The sequence below is a fragment of the Cnephaeus nilssonii genome (assembly GCF_951640355.1).
Source record: "Cnephaeus nilssonii genome assembly, chromosome: 8".
Taxonomy (NCBI): Eukaryota; Metazoa; Chordata; class Mammalia; order Chiroptera; family Vespertilionidae; genus Cnephaeus; species Cnephaeus nilssonii.
Genome location: NC_137079.1, coordinates 96,572,765 through 96,591,001, shown reverse-complemented (window position 1 = coordinate 96,591,001; position 18,237 = coordinate 96,572,765). Strand labels below are relative to the sequence as shown.

General features: G+C 40.1%; 1 protein-coding gene across 1 annotated transcript in view; it reads right to left on the bottom strand.

The window, feature by feature from the left end:
• Positions 1-939: 939 nt before the first annotated feature.
• The window catches only part of KL (klotho), a gene marked incomplete at both ends in the record, with an annotated part of 39,329 nt that continues 22,031 nt past the window's right edge, over positions 940-18,237 (bottom strand). Inside the window, 4 exons of the mRNA XM_079779495.1 lie at positions 940-1,277; positions 1,806-2,907; positions 11,022-11,290; positions 12,216-12,726. Coding sequence (XP_079635621.1) covers positions 940-1,277; positions 1,806-2,907; positions 11,022-11,290; positions 12,216-12,726 — 2,220 coding nt within the window. The remainder of the gene's footprint in view (positions 1,278-1,805; positions 2,908-11,021; positions 11,291-12,215; positions 12,727-18,237) is intronic.

Sequence of the window (18,237 nt, the reverse complement as noted above, 5' to 3'; positions counted from 1 at the left end):
TCTAAGGAGCAGAAAATGAAGTCATTCTTCACAGGATGAATTATTATCTTGTTTTTATTCTCTCAAGAAAGGTCACCTCATTCATTCCAAGGTCTGTTCTAAAATGAAAGGGTTTATAATAAAATTAGTCATAATGTTGCTCATAATACGTACTTTTTATTCCTTCCCTCCTCCTGGAGCTACTGCAGTATAATGCACTGCACAATCGGTTTATGCTTCCTGAAGAGCCCAACATCTCATGAGTCATGTTTATTTTTCTGCAAGCATTCAGTAAAAATCCCTTATGACACAAAGCCTTCAAGGACCCAGGGTTTAGAGAACGCCTTGAAAGTCACATAAAAATATAAAATTCTGTAATTTCCTCTGGCAAGTATATCATTAACCAGATATGTAAATTAACATTAGCAGCATTTGACAGAAACGCTGCTTTTTAAATAACTGTTCCAGCCACAAGTCCTTTGTCATCTTTCCTATATTCTATCATCTTCGTGACAGAGACCTTTAGGCATATCATGGTAGTTGGAAGATGGTTACTTGGGACTTAATTTTGTATTCTAACACTTGCAATTATTACTTTAAGTAAACATTATATTTAGGAATGGGCACAGATAAAAATAGCCTAGCTTGTCATTAAATTTCTGTAAAAATATTACAGAATGGATGTCATATCTCATGCTTTTGTTACACAGTGTATCGTAGAAATGATGTTTGTTTTCTTAATTACCCCTCAAAGAGAAACAAGTCCAGGCACTATTCACATTATTCAAGATTTTATAATCATCTATGCTTATTTGAAAACCTTTGTCATAGCCACAGAAAGGTTTTGTAGAAATCAGTATATGAAATCTATAGCTTCACAACACTGACAAGTGCAAATGATTAACAACTAATGTGTGTGCGTAATTATTTCAAAATAAGTAAATAGGAAAATGTTCAAGACTATTTGTAACTTCCCCTGCCTTTCCTAGAGTAGTGAAAAATAAGAGAAAGAGAAATAATTAAAGCAAAAAGTAGAAAAACTATGAAAGCTAGTAAAGTCTTTCGAGTATGAAAAAAGCTGCACTCGGTGCACAGGGTGAATTCTTCTGGACAAAATCTCCCCAGGGTTTCAGCACCTGGGAAGCCATTGTTGTCAATAATTTTCCTATAATGTTTCATGGACGGTTTGGGTTCAAACTGATTGGCAGCATAACGATAGAGGCCAAACTTTGGAGCCGTGCGATCATTAAATGAAAACACAAAGTAGCCACAAAGGTTGATCCCATCCAATATGTAGGCTGGAAAAACAAAAGGACAGGAGAATAGTTAATAAAATATTTTGCAAATAACACTTTACTTTTACATGGCCTTGGTGCCTCAGGAGAAAATGTCAATACATTTATTAAAACTTCAGACTAAATTGTATTTAATTAGAAAAGTCTTCTTTTATGGAAAGACAAATAGGTAAATACCAAGACAAAGTATGAGCTACATTTAACATAGTAGGTTTTACATAATGAAACCTACTCTGAGGTACTTGAGCTAATCTTCACATACATGAAGCAGATCAGACTGCATTGAGGCCATCTGAGGATGGAGGACAGGATGGTCCATGCTTTACTAGGCTCGGAGTAAGTTGTAAGCCACTTTTAGCTAAACTCCTTTATCTCTGGGGAAAATACTAACTCTTGGTAGGACTTTTTCAGTGTGGCAAGAAATGGACAGTCCTTCTCTCTGAAGGTGACTGTGTGTATTTGAGAATTTCTAACAGGCATCATGCCTTAGAGTAACACAACCTTCAAGAGACAGTTTTCAGGAGGCCTTACCTTTCAGAGCTTCATTTACATAATTCTGCATATAGTACACCCTCAAATTGTCTTGGCCTGCTTGCAGATCGTCATCAATGCCATTGGAGATTATATACATGGGGAGGTCTCCATATTTCAACTTTAGCCAACTCAGGACCTTGCGTAAGCCCCAGGGCACTACTGCTACCTGACTGGGGGAATTGAGCCATGTGATATCTGTCATTTCTTGCACTTCCAGATAATCATTATATTTTATTGGATCTTCTTTTTCCCAGTCTACAAGGATGGTGGTGTAATGGCTTAAAGCCAAAAAGTCAAAGGAACCCTGTATGAGCTTTTTTTCATCTTCAGTGAAATAAGGTAGAAGGAAATTGTTTCTATGATTCAGCCAGTCCCTCATCACACGTGGATAATCCCCAGAACCAAAAATGGGCTCGGCCAGCCAGCCAATGTCAAATTCCAAAACTCTCTCTGCCACTTCTTTGTCCTTTGGGGAGAAAGGGCAGGCTGGTTCTATCCAGTCCGCCTGCAAAGCTATAGATATTTTTCCTTTCTGAGAGCGCCTAAACTTCTCATCATACACGCGCCAAGCCAGGGCGTGGGCTTTCAGCAGGTTGTGCCCTGCACTGTAGGTCATGTTCCGCGTGTAGGGCTCGTTCATTGTGATCCAAAACTTGACGTGGGAACCAAGATCTTTAAAGCACAACCTGGCATACTCTGCAAAAGCCAGGGCCGTGTGGGGATTCTCCCAGGCACCCTGCTTGGCCAGAGGCTCCGGCAGGCCTTGGTGCGGGGCCACAGGTCGCCACAGGGACACCACGGGGGTTATGTTGGCATGCAGGAGTTCACTGGCAACGCAGCGATAGTAGTGCAGGACCGTGCGGTTCACCTGGGATTGGTCACCCAGAGGCAGGATCAGGGCCCAGTCCAGCGAGAAGTGGAAATGTGTTACATGCATTTCCTGGAGTAGGGCGATCTGGAGCCGGATGACAGTAAAGTCGACACAATAAGGTTTCCTCCTCTTGGTCACAAGGCCGTCCACCTTAATGAGCCCCTTACTGTGGTGGACATCCCACAAGTAAACGTTCGGATCGGTAAACTGAGACAGAGTGGTGTCAACCTAGGAGGAGCAGAGGGAGCATAAGTCTATGACTTCAGCTGGACAGGCCTGGAAAAGTAATTCAATGCAATTCTTTCAAGGAAGCTAGCTAGCAAGATGAGCAAAAACAATAACCTTTCTAGCTGAAAATTGAAATGATTTTTCATAAATAGTGAGTTTCTGAAGAAGAAAATAACCCACTTTCTTTTTTACACATTTGTTTTACCCGTAGTACTCTTTATTTAAACCCATAGTTTAATATTTTAAAAATCTGAATTTTTTTACTTACTTCAGATAACAAACATTAGTAGTGATTCTCACACATGTCTGATCTGTGTTAAGCAAGCAGAGTATTTTTGGACATTTTTCTTTCAATATAAGAAATCACTATGGTGATGAGACTTAAAAAAACATTTAATGAAAAAGATAAAGCTTAAAACCTAAGTGAGTTAGAGTAAAAAAATTGAAATGACATTTAAAAATTATATTGTGCTTTTAAAAATCACATTCCACACAGATTTGCCCTCAGAAGAGGAGGTACTAAATAAGCATAACTGTAGCCTTTTGTTAGCTTTGCAGTTGATGACATAATTTAACAAATTCAACCTGACTGATGGTAGAAAGTGACAAAGAATATGGACATAAGAAACAATATTGTCATCCATCCATAATGGAATATTTTAACATAGTTTAAAATTTTTCCTAATTGTTTTTCTATGATGATCATGACAATATGGTTCTCAACATCTGACATCAAAGCTTCCAAAATAAAAATAGGTATTCAGGACATTGAACATTGTAAACTCATAATGACAAAAATTCTCCCTCCACATGTAAACCATGAAGGGAATGCAAACTGAAAGTGCACCCCAAACTCACTGTCTACACCTGTTTTCTCCTGGCAAATAGTCTCCTTAGAGAAGGTTACTTGGTTTGACCCTCTGTATAAAAACAGGGGTCAGACAAACTCCAATTTTGAACCTCTCGTAGAGATTTCCTTAAAATTTTATGGGCCTGTTGCAAATGAGCTGCTGTTTCATTGGAGGGGTCAGTGCTGTGTTCCTAAAGGAAAATAATAATGAACAGCATGTCAGAGGGAAATTGCGTTTTCTGGAAGATTGTCCCTTGTAGATCACCCACACATGCATTTCCCCTAGTACTGTGGGAATGCTGTCAGAAGTATTTTTCCACTGTGATGTACCTACCAATCATGTTTCCTTGGCTTTGCAAGAGAAAATATTTGCATGCTTTTTTGAAGTGAAAGTGTTCATAGTTAGAATTTTTGGATTATTTTTAAAGGACTCTGAGTTGACTAGATTTGTATCTTTTCTACCATAATTGTTCCAAAACACCAGCTTTTATTCAGTCCATTTGAAAACAAAAGAGAGACTAAAGTATAAATCTTGGGGGTATAGGAATTTATTTCTTAAAAATACGGGATATTTATGGAGGCTGCTGGAGACCCAGGCAGTTGCTCTGTCAGAGACAGCAAGAGCACCGCTGCCTATAGATTCTTCTAAATTCTTCCTATGTCAGGGCAGGTTCCTTCTCAAACCTGCCCACTGTACTAACTGTTGGAACTTAGTCCAAGTTCCTCCTTTATCTTCTGCTCACTAGTTACAGGTGTTGGGTCCGAGCCCCTCTGCCTGGGTCTGAGTCTTCTTACACACCGGGTCTTAGATGGAGAAGCCATGAGAGGTTGAGGGTATATAAGAATGAGTCTTTATTGCAGAAGCCAGTGGCCATATAGCCATTAACCAACAGAGTCCTTTTCAGCAGGCCTACAAGGCAGGCAGCCATACACCTGCTTTTGAACAGATACATCTTTCCCACAAAAGCAGAATTAGTCTCTGTACCCACAGCTATTATCTGAACATTCGCATGCTGCCTCTAAACCCACCACCTTACATCGTAGTGGTATCTGAGCTCTCCCTTAGAGCTACAGCCTCAGTAGACTCTCCAGCCTCTCTGGCTCAGCAGCTTCTCCTCTCTCCCCTGCTCAGCACACCAGCTAGTCTCTGTAGCCTCACATAGTACCTCTAAGCTTCTCTCTCAGCATACTGGCTGGTTAACTTAGTAGCTATATCTGAGCTCTCTATGAGCTTTTGACCTTACATCATAGCAGTACCAGCTCTCAGTTATGTCTGAGCTTTCAGCTCCATCTGAGTTCTCTAGCCTTCCCCCCCGCCGACCCCCCAGCCTACTCTCTAGCAGACTAGCTGGTCAGTAATCTGTATATTACTCCAGAGACAAAGAAGGCTAGTTGCCAATAATGACATCATCATTTGGGTTACAGAAGGGCTCAGGGTACGGGGAGATCGCTGTGGCCTTGCAGCTGTGTTGAGAGTGGCCTCGGCCATTTGGCATACTGTCAACAAGGCTTTTCACACTCTGAGTGGCCTTGGCTGTCTGAGGACTCTGGCATGGTTCTCACGTGGTCTTAAAGGGCTGGTGCACAAACTTACACAGTCCCACTCCCTCTGAACTCCAATGCTTGGACAGCAGCTTGGGGGATCCAGGGACATATGGGAAGGAACCGGATTGTCTGGCATCAGAGCAAGAACTTGGGGGTGGCTTTCTCCCAAACAGAGGTGCTTACAGCCATTATTGTTCCTATGCTGAGACCTCACTGATCTCAGAGCTGACTGGCAGGCACCATATCTAAGTCTCCACCAACCTGACCCACACTATTCGCTCTGCCATGAGGAGTCTCTGAGACTCTGCCCCATCTAATTTGCAGCCCCATCCAAACTGTTTGCAGTGGCTTTTCCATATGAATGACCTCTCCTGGCTCAGGCTTCCCTAAAATCTCTCAAACAAGCAGCAGCTGGCATCAGCATGACCGAGCACAAGGAGCAGCCTACTTTGCTTCACAGCTTGGCCTTGCCTGAGCACTTCCAAGCCCAACACAAATAGCATCCATATTCAGATCACTCTGTAACTCATGCTGAGTGGCCCCAGGCAGTAGCTGACTTTTCACCTCTCTGGAGGCCCCAATGCCAGTGCACCCAGTGGGTAGCTTCAGAATATACCAGATTACAACTCTACACATCCACAAGTGATACACTCAAGGGGCAGACCCAGTGAGCTCAAAAACCCCACTGAAGCAAGCCCTGCTCCATAAGGGTGTCTCCTACACAGCAACTCTTCCACTGTAGTTGCAACTGAACCTCAAAGCAAATTTGCCTGGATGTTAAATCCTCCCAGTGATGCCAACAGTAATCAAGGCTCAACTACAATAGGATAGTGCACACAGCCCACACAGGGGTGCACCTAGAGTTCTAGCTCAGGTGACTGGGGAGGATGAGCCACTGGGCCCTACAGGACACCTACTACACAAGGCCACTCTACCAATTCCAGGAGACAAAGCAGCTCTACCTAATACATAGAAACAAACATAGAGAAGCAGCCAAAATGTGGAGACAAAGAAACATGTCACAAATGAAAGAACAAAAAAAAAATCTCCAGAAAAAACTGAAAGAACTAAATGAAATGGAAGCAAACAAACTACTAGATACAGAGTTTAAAACAATGGTTATGAGGTTGCTCAAGGATCTTAATGAGAGCTTCAGGAACTTAGTAAGACTTTCAAGGATCTTACTGAAAATTCCAAAGACATGAAAAAGGAACAGACAGAAAATAAGCATACACTAACTGAAATAAAAAATAATTTACAGGAATTCAACAGTAGAGGATTCCAAGAATAAAATCAACAATTTGGAATATGAGGAAGCAAAAAAAACCCAATCAGAACATTAAAAATAATAATAATCCAAAAAAATGAAGATAGTGTAAAGAACCTCTGGGACAATGTCAAGTGTACCAACATTCGCATTATGAGGATGCTAGAAGGAAAAGAAAACAAGCAAGACATTTAAAATCTATTTGTAGAAATAATTACAGAAACCTTCCCCTATCTGGTGAAAGAAATAGACTTACAAGTCCAGGAAGCACAGAGAGTCCCAAACAAGAGGAACCCAAAGAGGACCACACCAAGACATATCATAATTAAAATGCCAAGGGTTAAAGATAAAGAAAAAAGCAGCAAGAGAAAAGCAATTAGTTACCTACAAGGAAGTGCCCATACGACTGATTTCTCAACAGAAACTTTGCAGGCCAGAAGGGAATGGCAAGAAATATTAAAAGTGAGGAATAGCAAGCACCTATTACCAAGATTACTCAACCCAGCAAAGCTATCATTTAGAATTGAAGGTCAGATAAAGAGCTTCACATATAAGAAAAAGCTAAAGGAGTTCATCACCACCAAACCAGTATTACATAAAATATTGCAGGTTATTCTTTAAGAAAAGGAAGAGAAAGAAGAAGAGGAAGAGAAAGAGGAAGAGGAGGAGGAGGAAGAAGAAGAAGAAGAAGAAGAAGAAGAAGAAGAAGAAGAAGAAGAAGAAGAAGAAGAAGAACTATGAACAATAAAATGGCAATAAATAAATATCTATCAACAACTGAGTCTAAAAAATCAAAATAAATGAATAAGAAATTTAATGAACAAAATAAAATGATCAATAAAATAGAACCAGAGGCATGGAAACATGGAACAGACTGATTAATCTCAGAGGAAAGGGTCAGGGGGAGTAATATTAACCAAAGAACTTATATGCATATATGCATTGCCTATGGACACAGACAATAGGGTGGTGATAGCCTAGGGTGGGGTGGAAACCAAGTGGAGGAGAGAAATAGGGATTAAAAAGTGGGACATCTGTAATACTCTCAACAATAAAGATTTTAAATAAATAAATAAATAAATAAATAAATAAATAAATAAATAAAATACAGAACCTTTAAAAACGATAGAATTTAGGCAAAATTATATCTAATCTCATTTAAATTAGTTGACTTATCCTATATAATAAAAGCGTAGTATGCAAATTGTCCCCTCCACCGGGAGTTCTTCTGGGAGTTTGACCAGGGTGTGGGCTGGCCAGCGGAAGGGAGGGAGGCCCCAGGCTGCAGTAGTGGCAGGCAGCCAGGGGAAGGGAGGGAGTACCTGGTCAGCAGCCGCTAGAGCCCTACCAGTGCATGAATTTCATGCACTGGGCCTCTAGTTTCTTAAATGAAAAATGAAATAAAGCTGAATCAGAAGGAATGGGTATACAGTATGTATTTTGTATGCTATGGAAGATACTTTCTTCTAACATAACCACTGCTAAAGAAGCCGTATATTCCCAGAATGTAGCGTGTTCTATACCTAATTCACTAGGAGAATTAGTAGTTGTGGAAAATGTGGTCCAAACACAATGACAATCCATGTGAATAAGCCTAAGGTCAGATTTCAGACAGGTTGTGTGCTTAATGATTTTTTAAGTTTTTCAAGTAAAATGTATGCCACATTAATATTAGGATTTTAAAATGCTAGGCAGGAGGAAAAGATAAATTTCAATGGTTTAAAAATCACTTCTCAGGACTTTAATATAATGTAGTAAAAAGATAGAGTAAATTAAAACATACTCCCACATTCCTCTGAACTGCCCTAACAAAAACCTTATTTTACTTTGTCAATTAAGAAGCCAGCTTGGGAAGGGCACTACCAAAATAATGCATAGCTCATGGTGAAAAGCAAAAAAATAAAATAGCAATTGCAGCTTTTTCCCACGAAAGAGCTTTTGGAGTTCAAGTCCACCATGGGTTGAGAGTGACTTAATTTTTTGTTGGACTGATTCTGCATAGGAGAGCACTGGGGGGCTCTGCTAGGTGGAGGAGTAGGGACCCTGAGCTGCTGACCTGAGAAGAAAGGTCCATGGCTGATAAGTGGTTGGCATTAGATCAAATTCTAAAACAAGTGCTTCTAGGAGTAGAAAAAGGGATTCTCTGCCCATCTCTGTTCCTCCTCACTGTCATGCTTGTTGCAGCTGATCAGGTATTTCTCTTCCCTTTTGAGGAAATAAGGTATATTCTTAAGACTTTCTCACTCCTTACCAGTCCCCAAGGTAAACACAGCCCTTGGGTGGGGAATGAGCAAAGTGAAAGGGCTCCCAAAGTCTCTGAGCTCACACTGTCTGCACAGAGCGGCTGGTGGAGAGGTCTCTCCACAAAGGACTGAACTGAAAATTACCTGCCCAGGCTCAGGCTACCATCAGAGATCTGAGAGGAGCATAACCCCTCAATGACAAGGGGTGCAGGGCCCAGTAGTGAGCGAGGCATGACAGGAGGTCAAGAGATGGAACAAGGGCCAGGGACCATATCACCCAGCCCCATTATTAAAGGGGAGGAAGAAGGAGGAACTGTGAGTCTACCTTCCTCCCTTGTCCCTTTCCTTCTCTCTCACTTGCACCACTCCTGCTCCTTCACATCTCACTTAAACTCCACTATTTATCCCCCTTGCAGGAAGGGAATTAGAATAGGGAGGTTGCAAATATCAGTGGGCTGAGGTAGGAGAGAGGAAGGAGGCTGGAGAACACCCCACTGAGTGGGTGGAGCTGAGAAGATTTGCTGTTTTGCTTCTGATATCCTTGCTAACCTGTAAGGAAGGAATTTACCTCTGAGACTGCCCCTAACACTAACTGGAGGTCTGAAAAAGACATAACAGTAATACAAACCAGCAATAAAAAAAAATGTATTAAGTATAGGGTTGATATATTTTCTTATAAATAAAAGATTATAATTTGATATTTACAAGAAAAGAGCAACCCATTTCAACTAGCAGGACTTTCCTCAGATCCAAACATTCTTCCAAATACTTTTGAACTGAAGGGTAACAGAACATGCCGCCCCAAAATATGCCCCTTTAGTGTATTGATTATTTTGAACTGCAGGCACTTGATAAACATCAAATGCAGGGGGAGACTTCCTCAACACTCCCTTTATCTGCCTGAAGATGGATCCTCCACCAGGAACTGAAGGTCATAAATCCCCTCCCCAGAGTTTCATCAACCAGGGAAGATTGACTCTTGTCACAGAAGAGACTAGAAGTCAACAACATATTCAGACAAACTTTGTCACAAACTATCATAGTTCCCATCTATTCTTATAAGGGCCCAGTTATGTTTTCTAAAAATCATTTACTCTCCATTAAGAGACCTATATCCCCACACCCCTTTCCCTATTAACATGGTATTTAAGCCTGAATTCTAAGCCACCCCTGGAGTTATTCATTTTTCACTATCTCCAATGTATATATGAGGTATACATGTTAATAAACTTCTGTTTGTTCTTCTCTTGTTAATCTGACTTTTGTTACAGGGTTCTCAGCTAAGAACTCAGAAGAGTAGAGAAAAAGTTAATTTTCCTCCCCTATAGTACCAATGAATTGGCTAGAAGCATTCAACATGCTTAATCCCATTGCTTGTCTTTGGATACTGAACTTTGTCTATTTTTCATACTCTACTCTCTGCATATGTTATATTATTTGTGTATCCATCATTTTCACTCAAGACTCCTTTCAAGGCAGGGATCATATCCTACTCATCTCATTGTGTGCTCCCCTCAAACATTGTAGCACATGTGTATATGCTAAGCATCCAATAAGTGCTTACTATTCAATTACACTCCAGAAAACAAATTTCTTTAAAATTAAAGGAAAATTAAATTAAATCTTAATTTTTTAATTTAAGAAAGTAAATTAAAATATTTTAAAATTACAATAATATTGAAAACTAACTACATAGTATGTACTCAATAAATATTGGTTGATCATTATGGAACTTCCTTACCATCTCAATGTCTATTGCTCAAAATGATTTTGAGCAAGAGTTTCCATTCTCTACGTATTTCAACAAGATTGTGGGATCCAAAACTATATCTCCGGAGGGCTCTGCCTGCCTCAGTTTTAGCAGCTCCACTGAGATATCAGATAATTTGGAGTTCTGTGTTACTTCTCATTTATGGAAGAACTCAACTGCTTTTAAAAAGGTTTGAAAATTGCTGTGTTAAAAAAGAATATTTTATCTTATCAGATCTTAAATATTATACGTTTTTTATTTGTTCCCCTTTGGGGGCTGATTTGAAGTGCAAGGCAAAGCTAGGAAGATTTTTGGAAAGAAGGACGCAGCATTCAAAAAATCCTCTTAAGGAGCTGTGTTTGGTCCAAAGAACAATGTGCATGACAACCTAATAAGGAGGTTCTACTTACTAGTGATAGGGCTTGTGAGACTGTTGATTGGTTTTGTCAACTGACTTACTTGAATGTAGCTGTCAACAATTCCCCAAGCAAAGTCACAGGGAAATGTCCCTTCTAAGGGTTGATTTTCAGGTAAAGGAGGGAAGCCGTTTTTTTCTATCAGCTGTTGGTAGAACAAAGCTGAAGACTTTGGCAACAATTTCTTATCCTGGCTCAAAAAGTCAACATAGAAGAGTCCACGCCTGATGCTGTAGCCTCTGTGCCACTCGAAGCCGTCCATGAGGGACCACGCTGTGTACCCGATGATGTCCACCCCGTCCAGCCTGATGGCTGCAAAGGGAAGAGAGGACAAGAGATCTGAGGGTTTTACTATGTAAGGAATAAATTATGTAGTGTGCTTATTGTTTGGTAGAGCAATGACCTACAAAAGAATCTAATCAAACCTAGATAACTCTCTAAATAAATGTCTTCATAAATAGCTATCTCCAGTAAGTTTTTATTTTGATTTCTTTTATTTCCAGTGGGTGCTCTTTGGGCCTGGGATGATGTTCTCCTTTCTATCCTAACATTGTACCTGATGCAATAAAATGAAGAAAAATTTTAAAAGCATGAACTACTTACTATTTTCTCCAGAAAATGTTGATATTCTTTTTTCTTTAAAAAGTGTTTCATTCAGGCCCTACCCAGTTTGACTCAGTGGATAGAGTGTTGGCCTACAGACTGAAGGGTCCCAAGTTCAATTCCTATCAAGGGCACATGCCCAGGTTGCGGGCTCAATCCCCAGTAGGGGGATTCTCTCTCATCATTGATGTTTCTATCAATGATTCTCTCTCATCATTGATGTTTCTATCTCTCTCTCCCTCTCCCTTCCTCTCTGAAATCAATTATTTTTTTTTTTAAGTTTTTCACTCAGTACAAGCAATAAGAATGCAAAAACATTTAAGGGGAGCTAGATACTCTGGGATTTACTTAATCCTTAATGTAATATAAAAATCTATAGTAGTAACTCTGAAAGTCAAGTAATTTCACATATTATAACCCAGTTTTTTATTTACAAAATGTGTTTAAAAATTATTTAAGTTTCTTAAGGCCCCAAATGAGAAAGGTGTTACATAGATATATTCTTATTATTGCCAAAATGAATTTCTACATTACGATTAAAAACTATAAACTCACATAGTTTATTACAGATCATCTTAAAGATTGTTTTACCAGTGGATTTTGGCAAGAATTAGAATTTTATCCCAAATCCTACCTTTTAAAGTTTCCATTATAAATTTTTTGAGGTAATACATATATTTAGCATCATCCCTCTTGGTGGTCCCTGAGACAAACCAGCTGTTTTCCACAATAAATATTTGAGGGTGGTTATATTCAAGGTCAATCCAGGAAAGCAGTTGCCTCAGGCTGGGAGATTCTAATTGGCGGAACTTCATGCGAGGGTCCAATAGTTGAAAACTCAAGGTTGGTCCAAAGGAAAGAGCAAAAAAGTCAGCTGTGCCTTTGATGAACTTTTTCTCAGGTTCAGTAAAAGCAGGCAGAAGAGATGAAAGATTATTCTTCATGCTTTCAGGATAGTCACCATCAATAAATATGGGTTTGGCAAACCAGCCTAGAACAAAGTCAAGAGATTTTTGACATTCTTTGATGTTGTGGTCTGTCATTCTTCGTGGATTGATCCAGTGGGAACTTAGGGCAATGGACACCTGGCCCCCCTGAGTTGGACGGAAAGTAGTATTGTAGAGATGCCAGATTTTGGCATGAGCCTAAAAAGAAAAAGAAAAAAAAAAAACATGAAAAACTTATTTATGATTGTGAGGAGACATATAATACATATTTGAATTCCCAACCCTAGTTGTATCTGTTTCTCATCAAACTTAACCTAATGACTAACTCCACAATGTAAAAGTCACCTGGAATCAGTAAATTACTTCAGAGGTAGGTCAGCCAACAGGGAGCTACTACCCTGATTGGAATTATTTCCATTTTTTTTCAGCAGCCAGTGGAAAATGTATATTTCTGGTGTTGAATGTGTAGTTATTATTCATACTTTGAAAAATTAATGAAATAAAAATGTTATAATATCTTAATGCTTAATTAACTTTGTATTATGTACTTTTTAATTAATAGGCTTGGTGAAAAGAACCAATCCCAAATCTGAGATTGCACCAGAAATCTCTAAATAGGATTATTTTTATTTTTATTTTATCCTAAGAGACTGGGAATTTTCAGGTTGACTCAAATTGCTGGAGTCAACTTTATATTATGTACCCATCTCTCAGAGCTAAAATTCTAACACATGTTCTCACAACCTTTGTTTTTCACTAAGAAGAATCAGTGCATAAATTAAAGGATCAACTCCAATATCTAACCTTAGCCCACCCACCAGAACTCTGGAACAGTGCTGACTTCCCGCAAGACCCAGCATTCAAGGTACAAGCAAAGCAAAAAACAAACAAACAAAAAACAAACACAAAACAAAAAGACACACCGAAATACAGCTTTAGGAGATCTGATGTCTGTAGTTAGTCAGCACTCAGCCTGGAGTTTCCTACAGCAAAGAAATGGGCTTTGCTTCCATAATAGCAACTTTATATTCCCATAAAATCTTATTGACTTCTGATTTCTTATTTTAATTTGTTTCCTTTTTATTGATAGTGAGAATGATATGCGGTTTCCTACCTTACTTGAATTATGTTTCTCTTTACTTTTAAATTCCTCAATTTACTCTATTTTGCTAAAAATACAAGTGCTGTTTATCAGCCTTTTACTCTCTTAGTATATCATCTTTAAAGACTTATTCTGACTCTGTTTGACCCAAATTCTCCAAATGATCATGCCAGTTTTTATTCCACTCCCTAGGCTCTTCCCTCAGTATGCCTAATATCCTCTTTATTTTTTCGGAATAATCTTCTGATTATTTCAGTGTGGGTGTCCAAGAATGGCATCATTACTATTCTTATGAGTTCAGCCAAACATTTCAGTGGAATAAAATAGTTTATGTTGAACTTCCATTTTTAGTGTCTTAGTAAATATCTATGTTTCATTTCATTGAATGTATTTTGTGCATGTGTGACCAGAAGCAGCTATCTATATGCCAAGAAGAAAATGGAGAATAAAATGTTGATCCAAATAATAGTGACATTTCCCCATGTGATTCAAAACCTGGAGCTTAATTGTGCTATACTGCTGGCTTTCTGATGTCTTCTACCCTTCTCTGTCTTCCTCTGTTTTGACACCCAACTCTTCTTTCCCACTTACAAGAAATCTCAGCCTGACATTTAACAGTTAAACAGAAAAGAAAGAGAGCCGTTCACACTGGTACTCAGGGCTTCAGACCAGGGGACTTTATTAATTTGGCCCAATTGGAGGCCCACGACAATTATGCCTTAAATTTTACATACCTCTACAGAATAAATGCTATAATGGGTAGAGTGGGCATCAAGCAAGAGTGAGAGCAACCCAAGAACTTCCTAATCTGGGTGAGTTTTTCAGGCAGCTGAAGTCACAGTCATATAATAGAATTGTTTACAATCATGGACTACTACTCTAACCATAACTACTTTGACATGGCTCAGAGGGAGTTGGGCAAGAAAACAAAAGACCTGAGCCATATAGCAATACACATGTGGTATTTGATGTCAGATAAAATTCCTGCTCCACCATGTTTAGCTACATCTTTTACCACATTACTTAGCCTGAGCAAGTGAGACTAACTTTCCTGTGTCTTTCATGCGGTTATTATGAGGATTAAATAGGATAATTTAAATAAAACACCTAACACAAAGTTTGCATATGTTAGGGTCTCCATGAACATTTATTCCTTCTGTCCCTAAGGGATGAGCAAAACAAAAAGGAAGATGTTGCAGCTAAGGAAACACCCTCTGTTAAGGAATCATGTGATGCAGTGACATGTCCTGTGGTTTGGATTAGAAGAGACAGGTTTGGATCCCAAGTCCTCTATCCATGACCAGTGTGAGCTTTAGTTATTTCTCTGTGAAAATGGAAATAGCATCTATTCTCCTGTAGGGACATTGTGAGGATTAAATGACATGATGCAAGTGAAAGCTTATATCAAGTTGTTTATTATTTAGAAAGTATAAATTTGCAACATTGGAAGGTATGATAGTTAATTTTATGTCAACGTAACTGGGCTTAGGGAACCCCAGACAGCTGGTAAAACATTTGTTGAGAGTTTAACTAAGCTACTCATGGTATTGCTGCCTCAGAACCCATTTTGTTCAATCACGCAGCCTCAGGGACCTTAAACAGACACTGGACTTTCATAAAAGCACATGCCCTAGAAGGCGGCCTGCAGAGTCATAAGAAATTGTGAGTTCCTGATATGACTTTCCCAACAGCCCTTGTGATTGACAGTCTCTCCTTCCTCCCTCTGCCTGTGTGCCTTATGCACCTCTTATATAAGACTCTTGTGGGGCTTACCAAAACCATCTTTTGGTTTGAATTGACCAATTTGGCTCTAGCCCAAGAACCCCAAAGCACTCCACCCACAAACCCTAATAAAGGCATGTGTCCCAAGTTTGTTCTCTCTCTCTCTCTCTCTCTCCTCTCTCTCTCTCTCTCTCTCTCTCTCTCTCTCTCTCTCTCTCTCTCTCTCTCTCTCTCTCCCTCTCTGTCTCTCTCATGCTCTGCCTTGACATCCCTGTATGGCCCCTTGAGGCATGCCATGTACAGCCTCTAGAATCTCTGAGTAGCAAACTTCTCTATATCAGTTTCTCTTGTGCTGTTTCTCCTGTGCTCTGTTGTTAAACCCGGGTTCACACCCTATGCTCCATTTAGCAAATGTTAATTTAACAAAACCATGGCAACATCCTTTCTGGGTATGTCTGAAAGGGTATTTCTGGAAAAGATTAGCTTTTGAATTGGTAGACTCAGTGAAGATCACCCTCACCTATGTGGCTGGGCATCATCCAATCGAGGCCTGAAAAGGCAAAGGAAGAATGAACTTGCTCTCTGATTAAACTAAGACATCCATCTTCTGCTGTCTTTGGACATTGGCTCCTGTGGTCTTAGGCCTCCAGAAATGGACTGAAACTACACCACCAGCTTACCTGAACCTCCAGTTTTCAGACAGCAGATCATGGGACTTCTCAATCTCTATACATGTGATCCAATCCCTCATAATAAATCTATTTCTATATATCTATATTTATCCTATTGGTCTGTTTCTCTGGAGAACCCTAACTAATATAGAAAGCATCTTAGGTACCATTTAGTTAACCACTTGCCCCATTCCAAACCCCCCAATGTATGTTATTTGATTGCTCTCTACAGCAACACAAATTGCAGGTCACTCCATGTATGGCATCTTATCCAGGAAGTCCCCTCACCCCCTCCTATCCCACTTGCCATGCTGAGCTGCACAGCCTTCCTCTGGATGCCCTCTGAATCTTATGCAAACTTTTCTTATATCATGTGGAGAGCGGCTACAGTGTTTGGACAGGTTCAAGCCTCAGACTAATGCGAGGGCATAGTCCTCTCATGGCCACGTGCAAGTCCCAGCTTGGAGGGCAGAGCCCTCCCAGCACAATTATACCCAACAGCTATAGTTGTAAGCTTGAACCTATGGTCCCAACACGTGGTCCCATGTGCCTGAGTGATGTGGGCTTGATAGAGTTCAGGTGCATGTAATTGAGTAGATTCGAAACAACGCCCTTACTTTGCCTTGTGAAATGTGGCTATAAAATAAAGACTCGGCTTACAGGCTGTGGCACTGTCGCTAGCTCTCCATCAGAGAGGACAGCGTCCCACCCAGACCCAGCTTTCATTCTCTTGTCTGTCTTTTCTCAATCCTTCACTGCCCCCTGTCAGGCTCACCGAACCTGGCTGAGCTGGCTTGGCACAACATCACTTATTGCAAAAATGATTTGCCTCCTAAGTCTGAGCTAAACTCCCTAAGGAGTTCCCTCATTCTTTCCCTGGTACATGGAGGCCCCAGTGTCTGTTAAACTTAACCAAACTCTGCTCTTTAACTCCTCATGAGTTCAATTCATTTTCAAATGGTAGATTTGAATAATCAAATACTATGAGATGTAGGAAGGTCACCATTTGGGATACTAGCAAGTAATAATGATTAATTGAGGAGGGTTATGTATGGTTTTGTACAGCCTTCTAATTATTCTTGGTATGGTAATCTTATAATATTTTTATCTTAAGATTGAAATTTAATAAAGCTATTGATATGGACTCAGGGAAATAATTAAGAGTATGAGCAAGAATGTTCATCTAAATGCTATTTCTAATAGCAAAATATTGAAACCAATTGAAATGTCCAATATTCAAATAAATTTACACCATCATATGCATGTTTTAATACATTTTAGTGTAACTAAAGAAATACAAGAAATGCTACTATTCATATATTATAAACTAGCATTCCCGTTGCAGGAAAAATCCTGCAATAGGGTTTCCTGCTGCACTCTACCCCGCCCCGCCTGCTCTCCTCCCTTGTCCCCCACCCCGCCTTCTCTGCCAGCCCCCCTGCTTTCTCCCTTCTCCGCCAGCCCGCCCGCTCTCCTTCCTTCGGCCCCCCCCCGCCCCGCCTCTGCTCCTCCCTTCTCCCCCGGCCCCGCCTCCGCTCCTTCCTTCTCCACAGCTTTGCTCCCTTCTGCAGCTCTTGGCTTCTTTCTACGCTGTCTTGATATGCAAATTAGCCGCCATCTTTGTTGGGGTAATTTGCATACGTGTCCTGATTGGTTGGTGGGTGTGGCTTGGCTGGTGGGCGTGGCTCGGGCGTAGCGAAGGTGCGGTCAATTTGCATATTTGTCTATTATTAGGTAGGATAATACAGAAGAATGTGAATTAACATGTAACATATGTTCCTAAAATACTAACTGAACAAAAGAGCAGGTTACAAAGCAATATTTAGAATTTTAATAGCATTTTTATTAAAGAAAAATATGTATGTAAAGATCCAGAGGACTTATAAATTGTTAAAAGAGGTTTTGTAGCAGGCTTATTGGTGGTATAATTCTCTTCATCTTGCTTATTTGTATATTTTTCATTTTCTAACATACACTGAGTGGCCAGATTATTATGATCTCTGAACGCATAATAATCTGGCCACTCAGTGCGTGTGTGTGTGTGTATGTATATATACATATTAGAGTCCTGGGGCATGAATTCGTGCATGGGTGGGGTCCAGCCAGCCTGGCCAGGGGGAGGGGACATGGGCGGTTGGCTGGCCTGCCTGCTGGTTGAACTCCTGGTCGAGGGGACAATTTGCATATTAGCCTTTTATTATATAGGATATACAC